This window comes from Takifugu rubripes, chromosome 22 (genome assembly GCF_901000725.2).
Source record: "Takifugu rubripes chromosome 22, fTakRub1.2, whole genome shotgun sequence".
NCBI classification, from domain to species: Eukaryota; Metazoa; Chordata; class Actinopteri; order Tetraodontiformes; family Tetraodontidae; genus Takifugu; species Takifugu rubripes.
The window spans coordinates 8,933,224-8,958,090 of record NC_042306.1 but is presented as its reverse complement, the minus strand read 5'-3'; the positions used below and the strand labels follow the sequence as shown (position 1 = coordinate 8,958,090).

The following is a 24,867-nucleotide window of genomic DNA, read 5'->3' as shown; positions in this document are numbered from 1 at the left end:
CAGATCAACTGTTGTGAGTATATATCATCAGTCATTGTTTGAAGAAATTACACATTAAGAGAACATAATGCTCTATTATAGACCATTCTGCTAAACAACGGGAGGGAGGATTAAGAGTTATTATTGGATTATATGACCGCACACCTTATTTTGACCATTTGGCTTGTGAAAATATGTCCTGATCAGCATTTATATTAATGTATTCTTGATCTTCTTTGGCAAAAAAACATAAATCATTATTTTGAGCCACTTTTTTTCATTTCAAACAGAAAAGGGGAATTTTATCTGCTGGAAAACTCTGAAAATGAAAGTAGGGAAGAATAATAGAGGCCGTCCTTTATAATGCATATTAAAATATAAGAAGAAAGTTGATAATCTCAAGGATTGTATTCTTTTCAGAGAATGATTGTGCCTGTCTGGTGTTATTAAAGTAGTCACAATAGGGTTTTAAAGGATAAGCCAAGATCAGCAAAAAGGACAAATTTCAGTTAACTGTGATTTACTACTGGTGTCAAACGACAAAGGTATTTTATCATGTGCTGCTTCTCGTGAAAGAATTTCTGACTTGATGTAAAAATATTCTAGTTTCACGCAAGAAAGAAACGTGTTCTTTCTGCAGACTCAGAATTACTGGTGTGTTCTGTTGTATCACAATACTAATATATCCAGGTTACACTCATAAACGTGTATTTAATGTTTTCTTTCATTTCTAAAACCACACACACTTGTCACGTGTTATCACAAAGCAGTATGTAAAATACAGTAAATGCATTTCTTGAATGTACATATTAGCTAATTATGTTTAAAAAGCAAGAATGGCTCTGATTTCCAAAATTTCGGGATTTCACTCAGATTTAATAGACGCATTCCTATAGATGGTAAACAAAACAACAACAAAATAGAACAAAAATAAGTTATGGATTAAGCTTGTAAACGCAAATAAATACTGCCATCTCGTGCTTTACGGCCAGTACTGCAATGGTCTTGGATTTAAAGCGTATACAGAATCTGAGATTAAATACCTTTTATTACAGAAATGAGACAGTTATTTTCTCCAGAAATTCTACTTTCACAACTAATACATACCTGATATGTATATATTTTTAAAAATTAGATATAGCTTTGTTTTTTAGGTCTCTTAAATATTCTCACGCCAGGTCTATAGATGGCGGATTTTTCTTCTTTTTTTTTTTGCTTCTTCTTTTGTGGTTTTGAATCAATTCAATATGGCAGCCCACAGGATAGTATGTTCAGGGCTAAATGCTCTTTATTCCACCGTTTACACCCCAAAGCAGGTAAATATCTATATACTATATATTGTTTCTTCGATTTTTAATTTACGCATTGCTTATGTATGAAGGCAAAAACAATAATTTCTATGTTAGCTATATATTTTCCTGCTATTAGCTTCCTAGCTAGCATTAGATAACGTCCATATGGACTTTGACTGTTGTGTTTCATTTTTGTATTTTGACTCTGTAGTCAATAAGATGATTAATTGGGTTGTTTAAACGTTAAACTATATTCACTTGGTTAATCAGGCTAAGGTGTGGACGGCTTCGTCCCTCCTTGACAGAACTCTGCAGTCAATAAATAGCTGTCTGTTGTCTAATAGCAGGATTGTCATCAGATTTTGCAAATTCTGACGAAGTGACTGACATGTGCAGGTATTAGGCAGCTGCTGGGGAGCCGTGGAGCAGGTGAGGAGTTATTATGTTGACTGGAGGATGTTGAGGGACGTCAAGAGAAGACAGATGGCTTTTGAATATGCGGATGAAAGACTACGAATCAACTCAATGAGGAAGAACACAATTCTTCCCAAAGAGCTCCAGGTACAGTGTGGGAGTTTAATATAGATGTTTTGATTGTTTGTTTGTTTTTTAATCCAGACAGTGTTAAATATCCTGTTGTTATTTCTTTGTAGACCTTTGGTGAATGAATGGTTTTACTAAACTGTATTTAAGACGTGTCTACATGTGTTAGAAATGTGTCTAAACATATAACTGCAGATAGAGCAATATGTGATTTGTCATTCACATTAGATCACCTAATTTTGCAGTGCAACAGTCTGACACACAAGTGTTTTGTAAAGGGGATTTTTTCTTAATGTTGATATGTTTTGCAGGAACTGGCAGATAAAGAAATTGCAGCACTACCTAGAGACAGTTGCCCGGTGAGAATCCGCAACAGATGTATAATGACTTCCAGACCACGTGGAGTGAAACGGAGGTGGAGACTGAGTCGGATTGTCTTCCGCCACTTAGCCGACCACAATCAGATGTCTGGGATTATGAGGGCGAGGTGGTGACCAAGGTCCCAATGGCCATTTTCGTCATTGGAAATTTAAATTGCAGATCGATATTTCAGTCCATTTCTGGTACTGTCTTCTAGTAAGATGAGTCATTATTTAAGAGAAAATTGTGAGGTTGATTTAATTTGATGTATTTACTGAACAAATAAAACTGTCACAAACCATCATGTTTGTATTTTTTATTGCAGATGATTTATAACTAACTGTGTGGATGACAAATTTAAAACTAAAATTATTTTCTTGACTCTAAGCGTATGAAATCAAATGCAGACTAACTCAGAAAGGGACGATCATCACTGTCCGGTAGGCGGCGATAGCGTCTTCTTAGGTAAAGTTAATCACAAGAAGAAGATGGAGGCGGGACAAAAAATTCACAGACGCAAGTCGGTGCGACAGATAGTGCGACAGATTCATAGCTGCTGGGCAGGTTATGCGGAGGCTTCACTGACATAACTAGTAAAAACAACGCAAAAATGGAGCTTACCGAACAGGTAAAAATTGTAGCAGTATATCAGTCTGTTTCTTATTGGTTCGGTAAAGTAAGGCTTGCATAATCGTTCCTTCGGTTCGCTGACTTACCTCATCGATATCCTCTTAAATGTATTATATTTCCAAGCCAACGCAAATTGTTCAGATGTGATTGTCTTCACTGTCTCTATAATAGTAAGATTTAGAAAAAAAACAACTTAAAATGCACTTTCATTTTCACGTCACATGAGCATTGTTAGCTAGTTGGGCTGTGGAATATACCAGAACATTCCAGCATTCACTCATACCTTAGCTTTGTTAACTCAGCATGGTCGAGAAGGATACAATGTGAATTAACGCGAGTGAAGGTATTTATAATTCAAGAGACTCAGTCACTTCAGCAATTTGTTAATAGCTGCGTTTTTGCAATGATTTTTAGTTTGCTGTGGGTGACGATGACGTCATTGTTTCTAACGTCACTTCCTGTGGTACAATAGGACGATCCCGCAGGTCTACATGGACCATAACGGGTGATTGTTTTCTGATTGGCTGTAATAAACGGCTGATCAGTTTCTTTCATCGTCTTGAATTGTGTAATCTAATGAAATTCGTATCTGCAATGTCCAAAAGTTGTTTATGTATTGTAATTAACGTTTGTCTATTGTCAACTGCAGATAAAACAGCTGGAGGCTGATCTAGTGGAGTTGGGATCCCTTCTGGGGAAGGCAGAAAGGAAAAGGGCACAGGATCTGCTAAAGCAAGAAAAGCAAAAGGTGGAAAAAGAGCTTGCGCTTAAAAAGCAACAGAAGGAGCAGCAAGTAAAGAGAGACGCGGACCCCTCTGCAAGTTCTAAAGCACCGTACACAGTCAAGATCACCAACTATGGTACGGTGGCTTTGTTCAGCTCAGGTCATTTGTTCAAATACAGCAGAGCTTTTTCACTACTATTACTACTATTGTGTCTTTTACAGCATGGGACCAGTCAGATAAGTTTGTCAAGATATACCTTACACTGAAGGATGTCCATAAAAATCCATCAGAAAATGTTGAGGTCAACTTTAGAGAAGGGTACGGTTTCCATTAAATGTGCCTGGCTGGACCATCAGAACACATTTGATTCAACCCGTGCGGTCTTATAGAACCCTTTGCTCTGTTGCAGGTCATTTTCTGTGTTGGTGAAAGATTTAAATGGGAAAAATCACCAGATGAACATCCTCAACCTCTTACATCCTATTGACCCAAATGACAGTTTTAAAAAGGTAAAAATGCGTGTTTTGTATTAATTATATGTGCCATTTCTGATTTTCTCATCTGTTTCAACTCTGTTCCCTCCTTCAACAGATAAAAACTGATATAGTCCTACTCATGTGCAAGAAGCAAACAAATAAGAAGTGGGACTGCCTCACAAAGGTGGGAAAACAGGCCAAAGAAAAGAAAGAGTGAGTCCAGAGTAATGTTTTATCTCTTAACCCTTTTGCACAAATTAGGAAGTTGTAGTAATGGAGGTCAAATTATTTAACAATTTGCATTATTCTTTTGATGTTACAAAATCAAAGTAATTGACACTTAAATATAATTCCCTGCAAACAGGAGACTATATTACATGGAGTGCTGTTGTAAAAGCAAATGTGATGATTTAAAACCTTCACTATTCCGCTCAAAACGACAGAAACCTCAGTGGAGATGATGCTGGCGACTCCAGCGAGCCCCTGATGAACATGCTGAAAAAGATGTATGCGGAGGGGGACGACGAAATGAAGAGAATGCTCAACAAAGCCTGGACGGAGTCTCAAGAGAAGAAAATGAAAGGAGGAGACATGATGGACTTATGAAACACAGTGGAGGGGGTGCTGCTGGTGTCAGGTGCATAGAAAACTTGCGATGAGTAAATAACTCAATGCACCAAAGTACATCATTAAGAGGCTTGTATGTTCCTTCTGTAGAAGAAACCTCTAGTTCCTCCAGAATATTTTGCAATATGCCACCACCAGGTGGCGCCAAACACTGAAGATTGACCAGAAAAAATGTCCCTCCACAGTCAATAATCAGCTTTGGACCAAGCAAGGGTGACTTCAGATCTGTTTTTCTTCTGCATATGACATCATTCCATCAGTAGTAACTGACACTAGACAATAGCAACCCCACATCAGTGTATCATACTTCGTCCTGCCATAGTATCATTGTGAGTTTCTTTCAAAATTTGTGAATATGTCAATTATTGCATCTAGTTGGGCTCTAGTGTTAATGAATATTCTCATATTTTCCATCGTCCAGCAGGAGTTAGCACTAAAGAAGCTTCTTGGATAAAATGTGAAACGGCTTTGAAAAACAAAAGGAAGTCCAGTTGAATTCTCTGAAGCCGAATAGTTTGGCTCTCCACATCAATGTCCCTCAAATAGAAACTCTGAACAGAATCTGTTGTTTATTTTTATTGAACATAACTGACCCCAGATCAGTTCACTGTTTTAAAGTCAGATCTTTTTCATAGATGTGTATGTGAATTTTGTTTAATCATCTGAAATAAACAAATCGCTGCAATCAGTGGATGCTTCTTTCTTAAGTGCATTGATACTGCTTCTGGTTTTGGTGGAGGGCTTCAATTTTATAGGATAAATTTTGGGGGGGAAATACAATTATTATTTTTATTCATAGCTTAAACTGCAGGAGCCTTTAAAATACGTTTGTCCAGCGGATGGCGCCACCGAGCAGGTAAAGAACGCTGCATCAACATTTTAAATTGGATTTATGAGACTAGTAGTGACTTGAGTATGGAGTGGGCAGGGTCAGTGTTTGGGTACCATGCCAAAACACACTTCTTCCGACTACCGTCGAGAAGTGACAAGCCAAATAATTCCGACTATAGGGGGAAGTAAGCTTTGGCCGGGTACAACTGCCTAGTGCGGTAGTGTGGCTGTGCCCTGAGTAAGTGCATACATGTCAAATGGACATTGAAGCACTGCAGATACATTTTCATGTTCTTTAATAAATGTTTCCTGGAGTGGCTGTATCACTGTCCCTGGGCAGAACATTGACTTAAACCAGTCACCTTTGTAAAATGTGGTCTGCCTGTCATTGACTGTTCAGAAGCTACAGTTGCCATTTCAACTCATGACAACAAAGTCCAAACAGTCTATGAACATAAAAGCTGGATCACCACTACTGGGCTTTTGGCCTGGACCTGATTAAAGCGCTCCGAATGAAGCACAACCATGCACAGTGAACAATGTTGACTCACCATCTTGGATGGGTTAAATGTTCATCCACAAGGCTCGCAAAACTACACAACCAAAAACTGAGACGTTGGCAGATCCCAATCACTTACTTCAAGCGGGCATCATCGAATAGTGAATACATCTAAATGGGTGAGTCCTCCAGTAGAAACCCAAAGACGGCTTGAGGCCTTGTGTAGACCTCCGTGAGCCAAATAAACCTGGACTTTCACAACCCTCAGGGCCTCCAGTTGCAGCACTCACTGTTGATGTCCAGCTTGTGACTAGAGGCCTGTGGTCCTGACGCCTGTCCTGTCTATCTATCTATCTATCTATCTATCTATCTATCTATCTATCTATCTATCATCTATCTATCTATCTATCTATCTATCTATCTATCTATCTATCTATCTATCTATCTATCTACCACTATTTGAATAATATTAAGTATGTTGATATTCCAAGATGAAGCTGTTCTCAAGCCTCTTGATGCATTAAAAGATTGAAAATATGTGCAGATAAAAAAATCTTCTTTCCCTTTCCGAGGAGGACCTGCACCCACCTAGACCACCTGACTGCCATTGATAAGCTCCTGCTCATGGCAGCGCTTTGTTCCTTCTTGGCCCTCACCTCAGAGCAAAACGTTCAGGTGGACATAAAATGAACTGATGCAGCAGATAAAAGCTCCAGTAATCTCAAAACGGTGTCTTTATGAGGCCCAGCATTTGCCAACTCCAACCCTTAACTGACAACATTCATCACAACAGATGCCTCAGACTCTATGGATGCAGAACCATCCTGGAAACCCAAACGACCAGGGCAGACTGCCCCTCATGCTACCAATACAGCTGCAGATCTGGCTTAAAGATAGAATGTCTCTTCCTGAGAAGGAACATACTACAGAAGCACCACTGATATTCTGATATTCACTGATATTCCACTGTTATTTGAGTTACACATCTTGTGGTTCCCAAAGAGCATGAGAGAAAGAATAGCATAGCATGGATCGCACTAGAACGCCACCTTAGAGAGCTGAAATGAATGATTTGGTCCACAACCCTGTCATCCTGCAGAACCTGCCAGGCATGTGATGAAACAGCCATAGCATTCTCTCTCACTGCTACCCTCTTGGTGTTCCTAACTTCTGTCTTTGAGGATAACTCCTGCACAGTTTTCACAAATTCACAACAGTTTTGTTAATTTGAGTTACAGTACATTTAGTCAATATCAGTTATTAACTTAAATACTTTGTTTAATGAAAAAAATAATCTTATTTCAATTCATTTACATTAAACTGCAGATACCTTATCTTTGCTATCATAGTACCATGCAGACATGCTGTGTCCTGTTGTAAGGTGCTCAACAAATTACATGATGGAAGGAGCAGAAGAAGAGAAGGTCGATGTATGAGCAGAAGTAAGCAAGCATGTACACAAGGATGGTTGAATGTCTCTCAGGATCATCTGATTCAATAACTCATTCCCATAAACTGTGTGTAACTATAGCTGACTATAACTACTATAACATATTATAATGTATCTTTTCCCCCTAAATAATCACACAACAGTTAATAGGCACCGCTGAGCAGCGGTTGTGCCTCTGTGGAGTCAGGATTACTGCCGGTCTGCACAATATCAGTCGTAGCTTTGTTTTGAATGTTGTGGCTGCATTTTTCTATTTTACTTTATTATATTGATTAGAAACAATGATCAGTGGCAATTTTAATTTGGAGATTTCAATTCATTTTCTTGGAGTTTTGTGAGTGTCAAAACTCTTTTCGCCTTTTCGATTTTTCAGAACTGCAGTGGCCGACACCTGTTGAATGTTGCGGCCTGAAGGTTTTATTGTTGCATGTTGCTACGGTTCCATGTTGCTACAGTGCAGACCTCAGCTCATATTAGTTGCTCTGTTGATGAACTGAATGTTACATGTTTTGTTGTAGCCTAAGCAACACACACACGCACTCCAGGTTGTTCAAACATTAACGTTTTGTTGGCGAAATTACTGTAGATACTGTACATATAAAAGATGTTTTAAGGATCAGTTCCAAGGAGTATTAACACTGCACACACACCATTAGAACAAAAAGGCAACACCAGAGCTTTTTCAATGGTCCATTTATATTTTTGGAACAGTTGCAATCTGTTTGAGGCAATAGAAAGACTCACAATTTTCTTTGTAAAACATGTTTGGTCTAGCAACAAAAAAGAAAATACCAATATTCTATCCCCTACAGCTCTTACAGTCTGCCTAAAGGGTCACAAGGACGTACATCATGTCAGTCTATCGAACAAAGCAACGCGGTCTGCTCCTCATCCCTCGTTTCGGGTGGACAGTTGTTTTTAAAGCAAAGGATGACCTTTTGACCTCTGGACATGTGTCTTATAAAAAGAAGGGGAAAAAATAGAAGCTTGCCGTTCAGATTTCAGGGAAAAGTCGGGCGTTCGTGGGTGCCACTTCAGCAGTCGGAGACTCGAGTTGTTCTTGCGATTTCTCGTGCCTAATTTCAACAGGACATCAGCAGGTTGCTGCTTTAAAACACACTTTAAAAAAAAAGAATAACAACAACACAGACATGTTGGAAAATATTCCTCACTGATGTAGCACCTTTTAGAACTTCCGTAGTGACAGTGTGTGTCCCTGGGCCCCGGTCTAGTCTACTCCACACGGCAACAACATTACTACACAAAGTTGACAATTGAGTGTTGACCAAAAAGTAAAAGGTGAACAAAATCCCTACGTGTGCCTACATTTACAAGTCTTTTTCCTTAATGTTGCTGCTATAAGTGACATCCACATCTGCACATAAAAAGTATATATTTATATTTATATAATATATATCCATATTCTATTTGACAGTTTTGTCTACCATGACGTCAGAATTGCCAACCATCTCTTAGAGGCTTTTGTACTTCAAACATTGAGTATTTTACAACACTGAAATCACCGAGCTTTGTACAACTTTGGAGCAAGCCTCGCTGTGCCCGTTCCCTCAGTGTTTCTGCCCCAGCCCCAGGGGCAGGTATGGAAAATCCAAAGCATTTACAAACCGGTTTCCTAACCCCGGTCCGTCTCTTCGGTTCGCCCGGACAGGACCATCGTTTGGCACGGTTATTTACACAGTTCACCCGAACCAGGTGGCTCATGGGAACAGGGAGGGGGGTTTTGAGCTGCCGAGGAATCCAAACGTTTGGTGATATCACGAGGGAACAGAAACCTGCTTGAGCTTCTCTCTCGATAGTTTGGCAGCTGTGCTGTTATCTGTCTGCAGGGCAGTACATGTACGACAAGAACACCACGATCTAACAGAATCGGTGCTTCGATACAAAATATTCAGGTCCAGTGTTTAACGGCTGTATGAGTCTCCTAAAGTGTGGCTGCAAATGTTGCGCGCGCATCAAGAAGTGCGTGTGTGTGTGTGTGTGTGTGTTTGGAGTGTTTCCCATGTGGTTCGATGAAGGAGTGAGGCGCACCGTTTCCGACGACAGTGCATCTCTGCGGATGTCCATCGGACACTGTACAAGCAGAATTGGGACTTTAAAAAAGTAGAAACACAAAAGAAAAGAGTTACAAATGAATCGCATCCAGGAGCCGTTGCCTTTGCACAGAGGAGGAAACATCATCACTGAAGCCACAGAGACAAACACATGTTGGTGTGACAGACGTCCTACTTGTCCTACAGCTCTGCTTCTTGTGCTTCACATTACTACGAACCATACTGTTTTACTACATATTTACAGGTTTCAGGTCAAACGATCCCTTCCCAAGTCCACTAGTCCAGTTCTTGCTTTCTGTGTCCTTCATATAACGCCTCCTCTTCCTCTGTCCCTCCCTCCATAGTTCTCTGTTCAGACGACCACCGCTGCTCCTAATGGTGAACCTTTTTTGCAACGGTCGCTAACAAACTAAAGAAAGTGTGCCTGTTGGTGGTGTGCATGCACATGCATGGCTGCTACTCAGTCCGATCCATTTCTGCTGCGTCTCAAACGGGTCTAGCATCTCGGGTTTTCTCCTCTCCTCCCACGCGTTTCCCTGCTGCTCTGCTACCATTGATGCTACTCAGAAACCACGAGGGGAATGAGGAGGGAGGGGAACTGTCTCTCTGCTGGCTTCTCTGTCTCTGCTATCCATCATTTGCTGTTTTCCCTTCTGCCCAAATCCTCCACAGTCATCCCCACTTAGACCCAGGAGTCTGGCGAGGCTGGATAGTGGCTGGTCTCATAGTTGAGCTCGCTGTAGGGCCGTGAGGCTGAGTAGAAGTCTACATAGTTGCCTGTGGACTTGAGCCCCTGCAAATGCATGTTGAGCTCTCCTTGTGGGCGGCGCCCTGCGCCATGCATCTGGTTCTCGTAGAAGGCCTGGTCCTCGTAGTTGCTGTTGTCAGGTGGGGGAGGGTTTTGGAATGGAGGGTAGGGCTCTGAAGGCAGCCCTTGAGAAGACACCTGAGAAGAGGAAATCATCAATGTGACACACGTATGATTACATTTTTTATAGCTTCATTTCCTGGCCTTTAGAAATGGACTATGATTCTATATAACAGCCTCAGCATCAGCAGCTGGAGCTTACCTGCTCTGTTGCCTTTAATTTAACTCCACTGCCCATTAATACATTCTAAAATTGCACTCATTACCAATCAGATCTCTCCCCCCCCCCCCCCAAAAAAAAAAGAAAGCGTAAAAAGACTAGGTCAATGCATCACTTTGGCAACTGTGGTGCAGTGGTCAAAGGTTCAAATCCCCTGGGGGCCAAGGGCACTTCTGTGTGGAGTTGTACGTTCACCCCATGTCCACTTGGGCCTCTCTGGGTACTCAAGCTTCCTTCTGCGTTCCATAGACATGCATTTGGGCTGACCTCAGGTGTGAATGCGAGTGTGAATGGCACCCACAGGCAGCCGGGATGGGATCCAGTCCAGTCGTACATCAGCAGAAAATGAGAGTCACCTCTACTTCAGCCTCTACTGTCAGACTCAGCAGAGGCCTCAGTAAATAGCTGCTATGTGCAGACCACAGTGATGTGTGTACCATGACTGTCACCTCTCTGGACTAAAGTAACCCATGTACCTGGTTATATTTCAGGTCATCGGTAGGTGAGACGTATGTTCCTCTGTGCAGCGTTGAAGACCCACCGGTAATCTGACCTGCAGACACAGGAAGTTTATGCCAGTCAGTCATACGCGTGGAACCATCGTTCAAGTACTGACGAGTAAAGAACAGACTGGAACCCTGTATGGACTTATACGAGATTTTATTACGTGGTTCCAACCTATGCGCTACCACAGTGTAGATGGACGACCCAAGACCTGAGGCCCAAAACCATCACATTTATTTTCAGCAAGGACTGGAGGAGTAATATGCTATCCTCCACATTTGCAGATGGGAAGCACAGATCTCGATGTATCACAAATGCTAATTTCATAAATCAGTTTCTTTTGCAACAGGAAATCTCCTAATGTATCATGGTGATGGAGTGAGATCTAAACACTTGGCATGGTGAAATGTTCTGCCCAGCTAAAAAATAGTAAAGCTCACAACACAGTAATGCGCTTGAAAACAAAGGTGGTTCTACTCCTGAATGTGAGCTCATTCAGTAACAATATATTGGAGCACTTTTATGGATTACCCACCCGCCATGGCGTCCTTCCGGGATGTATGTTCACCCTTGTGGTAATTAGCATTGCCAGTGGTCTCATATTCAGCTTTCCTCTCCTTCAATGCCATCATGTCTCTTGGTGAAGCAGGAGCACTTGCTACACACACACATGTGCACACACATGCACACACACACACACACACACACAAAGGGGCTCATTAACACATCCAAAATATACATTTGGTTTATTCTCTGAACATTTACAGGTATCTTGACAATAACCCAAATTACAGGGATATCCTCAGTAACTGCTGCTTTTAGTCTCATTTCCCCCTGTTTTGTTAACACAACGTGAGGTTTACCTATGGTGACAGGTCTGCATCTGACAGGCAGACCTGAAGTCACCTCCCCTCATCCTGGAGATAATTAATGGAGGGATAATGAGAGAAGGTCAGAAATGTCAAACAGTTTTGAGATATTCTGCTACTGATAATAATAATAATAATAATAATAATAATAATAATAATAATAATTATAATAATAATAATTATTATTATTATTATTATTATTATTATTAGTTTTTTAGTAGTAACTTATTATTTGTCCGCTCCTGACCTCTTGTGGCAACTGCTGCTGTTTAGGCCAAATTACATAAAGAAATACAAAAGGACTTTATTAAAGCTTTGCTTAATTTCAAATGCTTACCAGAATTTTCATGAACAATGTCATAAACAATGCCTGAACACCAACATCTACTATTGCTGTAGCAGCCCTTTATAGTAATTCTATGTATGTAATGTTGACGGCGATAGTTTCATGCCTCATATTTAGTCATTTTAATTCTGGTGGCCTACCTTCAGCATTGAAATAGTAAAAGTCAGAGTGAAACTTTATTGGTGTTTCACAGTTGATGAATGATACAGAATATTAATATCATTTGTTTAAAGAAATAACTTTTATTTCCTTGCAAACAATGATAAATGTACCAAGAAAATTGGTATCCTGGAAAATGTCTGAACGGTAATAGTATATTAAAGACAATATAATGAAACTCAATAATGTATAACAGTAATAAAAAATAAAATTACCATTAAAATACTTTTGTGGAATCGTGCAACACTTGTATCACACAAAAATGATGTAGTGTAATTTAATGATGTGCATTGTTGGATCTCCTGATGCAGCTGCAGGTGCCCTCACACATGCAGAAATGTGTAAATGTACGTCATGTTTAAATTTTTACCAGAGCACAAACCCAAACCCTAACCCTAACCCACACTCACCTGATCGATTGTTTGGTGAGGTTCGTACCGGAGAGATGGATGGAGTACGAGAGGAAGAGTAAGGACGCTGCCTGTCCCTCTCTATCGTAGAAGAAGAGCCCACAAAATGATACTGGGAGTATCCATCCTACAGAGAAAATGCCACACATGAGAAGAGGCTGAAGTAGGATGGAGCTCCTGGTGACTACTAAAGTGACAGTGACTTTACCTTTTTGTAGAGGCTGCGGAGGTCTCTGTACTGCCACATGCTGCTCAGGACCTGGGACGCCGCCTTCACCACTTTAGGACTATGTCTGGGAATTCAGCACAGACAAAGTGCAGGACGTATAAAGCTCGACTGTCTTTTGTAGGTAGATGAACCAAAGCAGTTTCTGTGGTTAACAAAGTGATGGGCTCTTTAGCAGTTTCAGCCTGGTGTGACTTGCCGATCCACAAACTGTGTCGGACAGTTTCAGACAGCTGACTGATGCCATGTGTTCGTGTGTGTGTGTAGACTTGACTGACATCTTCACATCAGCGATATTGAACTTGATTTCTTCAAGTCAAACAGGAAGTTTTAATCTTTGATGAGAGGAAAGATTCTCCAGGCAGGAGACATGCGGCAGCATTTGAAACTCACTATTCTGACATACAAAAAAAGATTGAATTTGCAAAGGGTATCAGGAATGGAAGTAATAAAAGACTGAAATTTGTCTAATTTTTGACGGCGGTAGGAGTTGTCAGCATATCAGATCTGAGAACAGACTTTCACACCCGACTAATGGCTGCTGATGTAAGTGGCCACTGTTACCTTCTTAATTATTATGAGATGCGGCTGTGCTGCCATGTAAAATTCTAAAAAAAATGATTTATTCCAGAGAATTACATATGTTCAATCTCTGTACTGCAATTCTGAGGTAATGTTATTAAAATTAATTGAAGTGTTTTACAGCTTTACTTTTCTTTAAACCAATATATGTTTTCATGTCTTTCCTTTAAAAAAAATAACACCTTTTACTGCAGCATGTTCGGATGGTCGGCAGGTGGAGCAGAGCTTTTTGGATTATATTTGGGTATGTGGTTGGAGGACTCAGGTTCCTGTCAGAAATGCTGCCTGTTGCTCTATTTCTATCAAAGTAGCACAACACCAGTCAGCGTTGCAGCCATTCTACATGGCTCCTTTAACGTCACAGAGACCAGATGTGGAAGAGATGGCTGTGCGGCAGCTGGCTGTGCAATATCTGCCGCAGCGGATGTCACATCAACTGTTTGATTTGGTCTTTTTTTTAATCGAACATTCATTTCTGGGAGGAATCCTGGAATGGAGACTGCAGTGAGCAAACAATCATCCAGTAAAGGTCAAAGATGATTCAAATCTGACCTGAGAAATGGAGACGAATCAAATTAGGAATTCTAATTTTACATTTGCGCTGTGGGGCTGTGATTGAGCCCAAACCCATCTCCTGATCTTTTCTCATCGTTTCATCCGATGTCTTTCTTCCACTCAACAATAATTTTTCCATTTGGCTTACTTGTCTCCTTTGCTCCGGGCAATGCCAATGAGCTTCTCAATGCCCCCAGCGTCCCGCAAGGCCTTAGTGTTCTCCATGTTCTTAGTGATGACCTCATGCAGAGCGCAGCAGATAGCTGTGATGGTGTCATCTGACATGGTCTTTCCCAGCAGGCTGGTAGCGTTGCCTCCTCCCCCACTGCTGCCGTTGTTGTTGTTGCTGCCTCCAGGCAGACGGTGCACCAAGTCCCTCATGGCATATTTACCTGGCCGGGCGGGTTAAGAGTGACAATGGCAGAATTCAGACTGGATAGAAGTAAGGGGATAGAAGGTTGAAAGGTAGAGGAGCCGAGGCCCCCTGCTGGAGACGATGCAACATGGCGGTAATGAAGACGTTTGAAGATGTTTTCCATACATTCTTAAATGGAATACTATGTTTTCTTGTTTCTATTGCACCTTTATTTTTAAGCTCACTTCACAATCCTTAATCATAAAGGTGGATGAGAGCATGATTTGAGTGTATGTATGTAAAGAAGGCTGCTCCAGGTGTGGGTAAAACATGAGCGGATACATTTTTAACTTTGGGGTTGATTAGGATTATCATAGATCGCTTTTTATGCCATTTATTTCAATGGTAGTATCAGCAGCATCTTCTTCCTGTCATAAATGAGATGGTCTCACTCTAAATCTTGCCAAACCGCCCAGTATAGACCATCAAAAAGTGTTTTAATTGGCTAAAACCTGCTCTTTAGTTATACCTGCTTTTGCACGTCACAGGCAGCTGTGAATAGTCAAAGAATCCTGAAAATTCTCACAGGTTTTCAAATGGTTTTAGTGAAATGTCCACCCTTGTCCGCTATAGGCTAATGAGACGTTTGCACTGGAACGAGACGCAGCATTTATTCCCTGATGGTGCAACGCCAACAGAACAGTCAGACAGAAACATTTATTGCAGATAATTAAGCCCATACAAACCAGGTTTAAAAATATCAACCTTGTCTGAATTTACAATTTTCGCAACATGCAGCAATGCAAATATGACAAAGGTACACTGAGAAGGAATCTCAAATTCGTACGAGTGCAGCAGTAAAACAACACGGGGCTCCCGACAGACGTGTGCGCAGACAGTATTGATGTTCATACTGATAGCTCTGGGGATGCACCTACAGGATTTGGTGTGTCTCTTGCGCAATTTAATCATGTTAGCAAGTCGGCTAAGTGACAGCGGAGCAATATGTAGCATCAAAGTACCGGTAAACAGGTCTGCACACAGCAGCAAGATGGAGGAGTGACATTACAGCAACACACTGCACACACGGGTTGGCCACATGCTCAGCACGTGCACGCACACAGTCTAACTGAGAGCTCCAAATGTCAGGAAAAGGAAGGAGGCATGTTGCTATGGAGACCAGCAGAAATTGGTTACAGAAATCAATTGGCCTCCAAGGGGAAGTCAAGCAAGGACCAATCAGAGGATGACTTTTATCTGCTCAAGCATGGAAGCTCTCTGCACATGCAAAGACAATCACACGACCCCCTGCAACATCATCTCCGTAAAGAACAGTCAAAGAAACTGACTCACCAATGAGCTCCTTGTTCCTAATGTCCAGAGCCATGTTCCTCAGAGCTGTGGCCACGGCACAAACCACCCGGTCATTGTCTATCCTCAGCAACTCCACCAGGATAGGAAGACCCTTCTCTTTACGAACTGCAGCGCGGATATAGACGGACCACTGGACAGAGCAGAAGGTCGAATGTGAATTATTTTTTCCTCATTTCTGGTGCATTTTGAATTACTGATGATCCTGGATTCCTACTGATGTGTGATGGGTTCGTGTGAAGATTGGTTAGCTAAGTGCTAACTCCAACTCCCTTCTAAAATCGTTATTATGGCATTTATGACTCTGGGGGAAACTTGTTTGGAATTTAAAAAGGTCTGTGTGGATGTTTTTTAGGATTCTAGTCAGAGAAAGCTCATTGAGTCCCTACCTTCCAGCTGCCAGCAGCTAGGTTCTGCAGAGCCCCCGCTGCTCCCTCCAGGGTGTCTGGGTTGGAGCACTCAGACAGCAGTGTGAGGTATGGCTTCACAATGGTGGGGTGCCACAACATTTGGATGCCTTTAGGGGGCTCCGCCAAGTCAGGAAAGGGGCCAACACCGTCCCACTATGGAGCAAGAGATAAAATGTAGAAGAATTTTGGTTCCTTGATGGTTCAGCACAAGAAGGTTCTCTGAGGGGGTCTCAAAAGAGCTGCAGCTGCTGTTTTTTCATTCTGAACTTTTAAGAAGAGCATTCATCTTTAAAATATCTGAGACTAATCAATGTTAAATCAGTGCTTATTTTTGTGAAATACCAATTTCTTTTTGAAGTCTTAAACCCATCCAGAAAAATATGAATGAATCAATTGTATTTTCAGCAAACACTCAAACTACTTTAAATGAACTCATTGATCCTCTTTACATGACCATAATAATATCTGATAACTGGAAGATATTGATAATGATGGGCTGAGGAGCGGAGGGTTTTCAGTTTAAACCCCGGTGCACATGCAAATTGTACTACCGTAATCTGATTTAATGCAGGAGACACTAGAAACCAGTCAAAGATTATTTTGATGTGGTGGAGTTTGACCCTTTACAACATTACGATTCCCACAAGAAGGAGGCTCAAGAAAAATGCAAGAGGACATGATAATGTGGAGAACCTTACTGGGCATCAGTTCAACACTTCAGCTGGAAATACTCGCCACATCAGCACTGGTCAGGGTCAGGATGTGTCTCATGCACTGTCTTGATGTTTGAAATGATGTCAGACACTGCTGAATCGTTAAACATTGACTTAAAAGGCCAGGCTAACCTTTACTGCGATGCATGTCGGGTGGACAGAGAAGAACTGGTCTAAAGTTCACATTAGTGATGAAATAAAGTTTACCGGTAATCTATTTGGGTCCAGTGGAAAACATAATGTCCCCATCAGACCCCTTAACCCTAACCCTCCAGTTAGTACTGCCAGTCACTGCTGTTTTCTAATTTTAATCATGATATTAACTGATGGTTTCTGTTTAGATGACACATTGGTTGTTTTGTACAGGACAGTTCTGGTACAGACCCATCCAATTTTTTTATATGTTTTCAGCAGTGAAGATTACATTATTCATGACAGAGATCAACAGCTCATGAATTGTAATTTGCAAAGAAGGATGAGCAGAAATTGTAGCCTCTAAGTATTCAAAGCGGGGGAAAATGGGCTCACAGCAGGACTGGGAGATCAGAGCTGTCCCACAGACTGAACCATGTTGGACTTCCTGTGCAGTGATCGCCTCTGCTCTGATACAAAATACCCAGCCCATTTAGCATGTCTGTCTGGCATTCCAGTTCAGCCCATCTGTTGCCAATGGGCAAACATCCTTGTCCCCTTTGCTTCTGAAAATCAGCCCTCTTGTTGTTGAATTGGCAGAAACCATTTGGCTGCCCTGGAAGTGACTGGAGCCTCTTGTCACACTGACAGTCAATCAGCATCACGGTGCCTTGAGTGGAAATCAGCTCCCAGCCCTTCTGCAGGATCAGAGGGTGCAAACTGCTCATTAACACATCATGCTTTACTCCCCCTTTTATTTCCTAAAAAAGAGATTTCATTTCACTGTCAATGAGGAGCCAAAGATTTGACTTAACCCATTATTAAACCAACCAGAACCACACCGTGGGGGGAAGGGAGCATCTTTAGGTTAAATGTGGCATTAAAAATGGCCATAATGTCCATTTAGTACAGTACCCCCCCCCCCCCCCCCCCCCCCCGCAACATACACATATACACACACCAACCCACCCCCCCCCCCCCCCCCCCCTCCCCAGCCTCTCTCCTCTCGCTGCAGCTGCAGGCGATTACCATGAAGCTTGTTGAAAAGAGCAGAAGTCGATCTGTGGAGTAATTAAGAAGGAGAATAGAGAGAGAAAAGCGCAACTGGGTATGCGGGCATGGCGGTGGGGGTGAGGGTGAGTGTGAGGGTGAAGGGTGTCAACTGCTACCAGAGAGGAAGTGAAAAATCCAATATGCATGCAAAACTGGGGAGGAAAAGCAGCAAATTAAAAACTTGAGATGACGTCACTGTAGATGGAGCAAGTATGGGGCGTCCCAGGTTCATTAACGCACCACAGTTGAAAGTTCAAGGTACTTTTACTTTTTCTCAGGAGAGGGGTGATATCATTGTTTTGTACAGCCCACCACAAGAGGGCAGCATGCATGCTCCAGGTTTGATTTTGGCCTAATTCTTGTGTTATCCCTTTCTATAAAACCCACCTCTATAAAGGCTCATGTGCGTGAGGAAGTGACATCACTCTCACCTGGTCATGTCCCTTCTTTTTCTTCTTCTTCTTTCCCCAGCATCCAGAACTTTCTGCATCTTTTCCACCAGTGTCACATAACAGACCATCCAGCTCCTCGGAGCCACCCTGCTGGCTTTGGGAGGTCTCTGCAGCCAGACGGTACGACAGGTTCCTCAGGATACACACACAGTTTTCCACCGTCTGGCGGAAAAGAGGGGGAACACAGAGAGATTGAGTGAAAGCCATAATGCAGAAATACATGTTTACCAGCTGTTTTCACCCTGAAATATGATATACCGCTAACTGATTTTAAAACTGATTTATGGATTTAATCAGATAATTTATTTCAACATGTTGTGAACATGGACACGTCATTTAGGTTTTGCAATTATTTTAAGTGATATGTGTTTCTTGATATATTTATATCTGACAGTGCTGAAAGAAAAGAGTATGCAGGGATTAAGAATATTGAAGGTCCAAAAATAGGTGTTTTTACAGTGTATAATAATTATGCATCCACACACAAGCAGCAGCACCTTATAGAAATTATTATCCATATGCAGCAAACTCTGCAAACACACAGATAAACAGATTAGAATGTAAATGGCACATATATTAGCACTAAATATGAAACATGTTTACCAAGCAAGCAAACAACCAGTCATGTACAAACACATATGAGCATATTCAAAAAAGGATTATTCACCAAATCCACCTACAGAAAACCACATGAGGTTATAAGATTGTATGTTCTTGTACTTGCTACATACTGAATACTAAAATATGTGTTCTACGAGCAAAGCGAAGACATTTATGACTGGTCTTTACACCTTCAATGGACTGTTTGAGGGTTAAGGGGTTAAGTCGTGGATTTAAGGTCTGGGTTACAATTGGGTTTAGGTCAAGGTCTGGGGGCAGTTGATAGGATTTGGGTAAGGGGCTGGGGAATGTATTGTGTGTACCGTAATTTCCGGACTATAAGCCACTACTTGTTTCCTACACTTTAAACACTGCGGCTTATTCTACGGTGCGGCTTATTTATGTTTTTTTTCATTGCGCACTATCACAACTATTGTGAATCAGTCATTTTTACTAACCCTCATCAACATGGAAAATACTAGAAGAAAAGCACATGATGCGACTTTTAAGTTAAAAGCGATCACTCTGGCGGTTGAAGAAGGAAATCGAGCTGCCGCGCGTAATCTTGGCATACAATACGGTAATCAATGGCGAGAAGGTGGAGACGCCAGCATAAAGAACTGATCCAAAGCAAAAAGACGACAAAAGCTTTTAGACGTAAACATCGCAGGTGGCCCGATCTTGAAAACGTTCTGGAAGGGGGCTGCTGTATAAATCAGACAGAAGGCAAAAGCAATCGCCACCGCGATGAAAATAGAAGATTTTAGAGGTGGGCCATCGGGGGTTTTAGGTTGTTCATTGTTTGAGTAAAAAAAGCATAAACAACGTAACTTGTGTGTAACAAACGTATATTTCAAGGTAGCTGCATTACAGACACCATTAGGGAAAAAAAGCATTTACCGGTAGAATTTATTTGTTTATGTTGCTAAGCGGATTAAATTAAAAGAAAAGTTAAAAAATCCTGACGTGATAAAATTTGGATTTAAGGTCTCTGTATAAACATATGAGTGAAAAGAGTGGCTGTTGTTTCTTACCTGTCTGTTTGTCACTCGTCAGTGACTCGTCTCTTCCGGTAATAAAAACATATACCAGTACTGAATGTTTTTGATCTAATTTTTCATATTACTATGTGGGATACCCGCGGCTTAAAATCCGGTGCGGCTTGTATAAATACAAAATTGATTTTCTTTCTAAAATCAGATTACGCGGCTTATAATCAGGTGCGCTCTATAGTCCGGAAATTACGGTATACATACATATTACATACATACATTATACATAGTGTAATATATAATGTATAAGCCTAAGAATGTCTTCACAAAGATAGAAATACAAGAAAGTGTGTGTGAGCGTGTGCATGTGTGTGTGTGCGTGTGTGCACGTGCATTACCTTGCTGTCAATCTCACTGCTCCCCAATGCAGTCTGGATGACGTAGAGGAGTGCATCTGTCAGACCTTCGCATTCCCTCATCCTCCTTCGAGCCTCCTCTCCAGCAGAACTTACATTTCTGTAAAACATAAACGCGTGCAATCAGCATAGAAGACTAATGATGCACACGTTGCTGTGTGACAGAGATAGTCTCTGTAGAACTTGGACCGTGACACCCTTTAAATATCAGCCTATTAAGCAAGAGATGTGGAACAATCTTCATCATGGGAATCTGCCATTAAAAGGTATTCACATTCCTCTCTACCTTCACAATCCATCCAGGAGCTTCTGCTGAGAAGCTTCTCAAGATCACGATGCTGCCTTCACTGTGCTTCGGCAGGAGATGTGTTTGTGGCGATGTGCAATGTTTAGTGTTCGGCATATATATAGTCTAGTCTGAAGGTCAAAAAGATAATTCCTTGTCTCATCAGACCAAATAACCATCTTCCAGTTGACTTTGTGGTTTCCCTCATGCCGTTGAATTCCTCCCTTCACTCTTCCAAACAGCTTCTACTGGTGAAGTTCCATGCAGACTGTCCCCTCTGAGCCACTGAAACTGTAAACTCCTTCAGAGTGGCTGTAAGTGCCATCCTCTTTCCATTTTTTAATGATGGGTTTAACTGACCTCTGTTGGATTTCCAGTGAGGTGTAAATCTTTTTTGGCATGTCCTGACTGTCACTATTATCTGTGTTGCTTTGGGGGTTGATTTTACCTCAGCCTTGTGAACATCAACTCTGCTTATCAGTTGTTTGAAGATCCACACTCGGCCAAACTTATATACTGCTCATTTAAGGACAATTTGAATTATCCAAATCACTCCAAATGAATGCTGGGGCACTCCAAGATAACCGACACAGACACGTGGAGAACATGCAAACCACACAGCAAAGCCAGGAATCTTCTTGCTGTGATGCGACACTGCTAGCCACTATGCCAACCTACTCTAAACATATTGTACAAAATTAAATTAAATTAAATACTCTTCATAACATGAAGATGTACAGTTGGTGTTATCGCTGCTTGGCATATCTGCCTGCTGCACCTCCCATGGTGCCCATCGGGTCAGCTGAAGAGTCTTGCTGAAGCCACAATCTGCCTCCCTCTGTCAGCTCCATGCTCCGGCAGAGAATGTTACCTTTTCAAACATTACAGCCAAGTTTGTAAGTTTGCGGGTTGATGATGAACATTTGCTGTGTTCTACAGTAACCTGGTCTGCACTAGATAGCAACCACAGCTATACATCTGTGCGCTCAATGCCAATCGGTAAAGTTTATTAATACTTAATACGATAGCATACACGCAGACACATGGAGGGAACCAGCTGAATATGTGCATGACTGAAAGTGAGAGATGATGTGAAAGAGTGAGCCAGAAGGAGGAGGTGGCACTGGAGGTGATAAAGGAGAGGAGAATGATGAAAGAGGAGAGAGGGGAGAGAGAGAGCAGGTGGCCAGCAATACTGCAAACTTGTCATGAAATATTCAATCTTTAATCAGCATTCCCTAATGAAGCATGAGAAAGATGAATGAGCCCCTGAAGTTTAGCGAGCTCATCATACATAACGCATACATGTGCAAAAATAGAAGCGCCATTTAGCTTTTCACCGAGAGCAGGTGAGCAAAATAAATGTCTCACATATGTCAGCAGACAGACAACAGACACAAGTTAGCATAAGAAGTCCATGGCTGCAATGCCATTCTATTCACACTCAGCCTGAACTCTACTTTCCTGATCATCTTCACCAGAAAACCCTTTCAAACACATGCAAGTGCAGTTTCAGCTGGTCCGTACTGGTCTGTCACTGCTTCACCCGTAGAGAACGTGAAGCAGATGCAACAATGCATGCATGGCAGGCAAAACCCCAAAATACAGCATCTGAGTTGCTGTCCTGACTGATAGTCTTTCCTCATTAAAAAATGGTGTTGGATGTGTCTCTGCTTGATATATTCAAGACAAATGTTACACCCTTTGCCAATGTCACATTAATGAAATATACTGATGTACCCTTGACTTCACTGTGAAAACAAGGGATGGTCTTTACATCACAAGCCTGTGCTCACACACTGATGGCTAAGACACCTGGTCCAACGTGCTCATCAAGAGAGACAATATTTCTGTTCGGTATCTTGCTGAAGGACACGTAGACCTCAGGTCAGACAAACCTCCACGTCACTGGAGCGACCACTCCTCCTGAGCAGCAGCAGCTCCATCAGCAGGTCAGACGCACCTTATTGCTTCTGCTTTGCTTCAGTGCAAATAAATTTGGTAACAGTTGTGAAACAAATACCACCCAAACCCCAAGAGGAACCATTTTCCCACAAATGGTTGATCCCTCCTGACTTATTATACTTCTCTGGTCTGCCCATGTCCGTGTCCACTGCTCCCAGCATTCGTCGTGTTCCATATGTCAGCCGTGAGATCGTTTGTGTCTGCGTACTATCTTAGCATTTTCCTTCATTACAATTTCCTTTAAATGAGAAATTTACTGACCGTAAACAGCCCGTGGCATTGCGGAGGACCTGGGAGGAGTGTAGGTGCAACTTCCGGTCTTCTTGAGCATGCGGGGAGGTGTCCCACCCCGAATGGGGGATGATCACAGCATTGGTGAGCACAGCCAGAGCATCCTGAATGATGGGCATCTTCAGCGCATCGCACGAGGACAGATTCCACAGAACACCTGAAGAAGACAGCGTGCAAATTCTAGGTCAAGAGAGAGGAGGGGTTTGCCAAATGAGGTTCAAAAAGAGGTCCATCAGAGACGTCTCTGATGCAGAGATGTAGAATTAGCCCCCAGAATGTCTGCAGGCCATTACAGAGCTACACCACTGACACACAAGCTCACACCAAAATTAGCTCTTTCCATTCAACCCAGGACAGATTCCACACAGAACCAGCTGAGAAGGAATCCTCAGTTGCGCAGAACTTTCCAAACATGAATCTTTTAGCTTTGGCTTTGTACTCTTACATATTAAAGGCTGGCTGACAGCTGATCCGTTTGTGAAGAGAGATTCTCTTCTCATCCCCACATTTAATAATTCACAGTGACCTTCACCTGGCAAAGCATCATTGTCCTGCTATATGTTTGTATCTGTGTAACAATGTTTCTCTGTTAGAATCGTATCTGCACGTCTCTATTCTCCTTTATGGCTTTAATTATAGATGTGGTGCAGGAAACACATCCTGATGGCAGACGCATCAGGATTTGCATCAGGTGTTTCCTCTTTAACGCTGCGGCATTTACTCTCCACCCACCCGCTCAGGGTAATTGCAGCTTCTTTATCTGACTTTATAGTTTATATAGATTACTTCTGTGTCAGTGAGCTGAGTGTTTGTGGTCAGATGCACTGTCTAAATGACTCCTAATGGCTTCTGAGCTGCAATTATCTGGGACTGTCACTTCAGCTAAACGTGCGGAGCCGTGTGTGTCACCATGTCTGCTACTGTAGAGGGCAGGGGGTGTTTCCGTGTGGTTTACATTAGTACACACACTACACACTGCTGTGAGCTTCTGTGATGAGAGGGTAAATGTCTGTCTGCCTCCACGAAAGGTACAGTGTGTGGACAAATAAACAGATTAGAAGTGACGCCTATCCTTTGGCACATTATTACAATTTCCACAACAGGAAGTTACTATTACTATTCCCTTGATGTAATAACCACAGATCAAATCAACACAAACTCTGAGGTAGAAGATTAGCAGCAGCATATTTGCAGTTTAACACTGTGACTGTTGGAGACGGTGACATGTAATCCACGACAGATGATGTCAGGCTGCAGCTGCAAGCATTTATTCCTTTATTGTGAACGAAGGACGCTGTTTACCAGTATCTCTTCCTGCACAGAGGATGACATCATCTTCCTGAGCTGAGACACTTTATCTTTGATCAGAAACACACACACACCACACACCCACACCCACACACACACACACACAAAAACAGTTAATTGCCTCAGCCTTACATCATGAGAGCATGGAGTCAGATGGAGGGAGGGGGAATGAATAAGTTGGCTATCTCTTTGTGTCTAAAGCCATTTCCAGCTGCTGGTTTAGATTGTCAGTCGTCTGTCATATTCCCTCACCATCACACTTCTCACATCACTTCTTGTTTGTTCATTTCTGGCATTTTA

The 24,867-nt window shown here is 41.9% G+C and overlaps 3 protein-coding genes across 11 annotated transcripts in view; 2 read left to right on the top strand and 1 right to left on the bottom strand.

Annotated features, from left to right (window-relative positions):
* Positions 1-1,141: 1,141 nt before the first annotated feature.
* mrps14 (mitochondrial ribosomal protein S14) lies at positions 1,142-2,476 on the top strand. The gene is made up of 3 exons (XM_003975552.3): positions 1,142-1,295; positions 1,668-1,832; positions 2,126-2,476. Exons 1-3 carry the CDS (start codon positions 1,227-1,229, stop codon positions 2,306-2,308), a joined length of 417 nt encoding a protein of 138 aa, XP_003975601.1. The 5' UTR covers positions 1,142-1,226; the 3' UTR covers positions 2,309-2,476.
* A 174-nt stretch (positions 2,477-2,650) lies between these two features.
* cacybp (calcyclin binding protein) lies at positions 2,651-5,320 on the top strand. 2 transcript variants are annotated; one of them, XM_029830719.1, is made up of 7 exons: positions 2,651-2,802; positions 3,454-3,664; positions 3,751-3,847; positions 3,939-4,038; positions 4,121-4,218; positions 4,449-4,642; positions 4,723-5,320. In XM_029830719.1, the coding sequence occupies exons 1-6, from the start codon at positions 2,785-2,787 to the stop codon at positions 4,609-4,611; spliced, it is 687 nt and encodes a 228-aa protein (XP_029686579.1). In that variant the 5' UTR covers positions 2,651-2,784; the 3' UTR covers positions 4,612-4,642; positions 4,723-5,320. The 2 variants fall into 2 exon arrangements, with proteins under 2 accessions (XP_029686579.1, XP_003975600.2); XM_003975551.3 differs by having other exon boundaries at positions 4,449-5,320.
* A 2,767-nt stretch (positions 5,321-8,087) lies between these two features.
* The window catches only part of ctnnd2b (catenin (cadherin-associated protein), delta 2b), a 79,219-nt gene continuing 62,439 nt past the window's right edge, over positions 8,088-24,867 (bottom strand). For 4 of the 8 annotated variants that reach the window (XM_029831310.1, XM_029831313.1, XM_029831311.1 and 1 more), the window contains 11 exons: positions 23,230-23,416; positions 20,700-20,817; positions 18,689-18,871; positions 16,339-16,512; positions 15,932-16,082; positions 14,372-14,615; positions 13,069-13,162; positions 12,861-12,987; positions 11,612-11,734; positions 11,049-11,125; positions 8,088-10,430 (listed from right to left, as the gene is read on the bottom strand). In XM_029831310.1, the coding sequence (XP_029687170.1) occupies positions 10,167-10,430; positions 11,049-11,125; positions 11,612-11,734; positions 12,861-12,987; positions 13,069-13,162; positions 14,372-14,615; positions 15,932-16,082; positions 16,339-16,512; positions 18,689-18,871; positions 20,700-20,817; positions 23,230-23,416 (1,742 nt within the window). In that variant the 3' untranslated portion in view covers positions 8,088-10,166. The remainder of the gene's footprint in view (positions 10,431-11,048; positions 11,126-11,611; positions 11,735-12,860; positions 12,988-13,068; positions 13,163-14,371; positions 14,616-15,931; positions 16,083-16,338; positions 16,513-18,688; positions 18,872-20,699; positions 20,818-23,229; positions 23,417-24,867) is intronic. The other 4 variants (XM_029831312.1, XM_029831314.1, XM_029831316.1 and 1 more) reach the window with 1 other exon arrangement.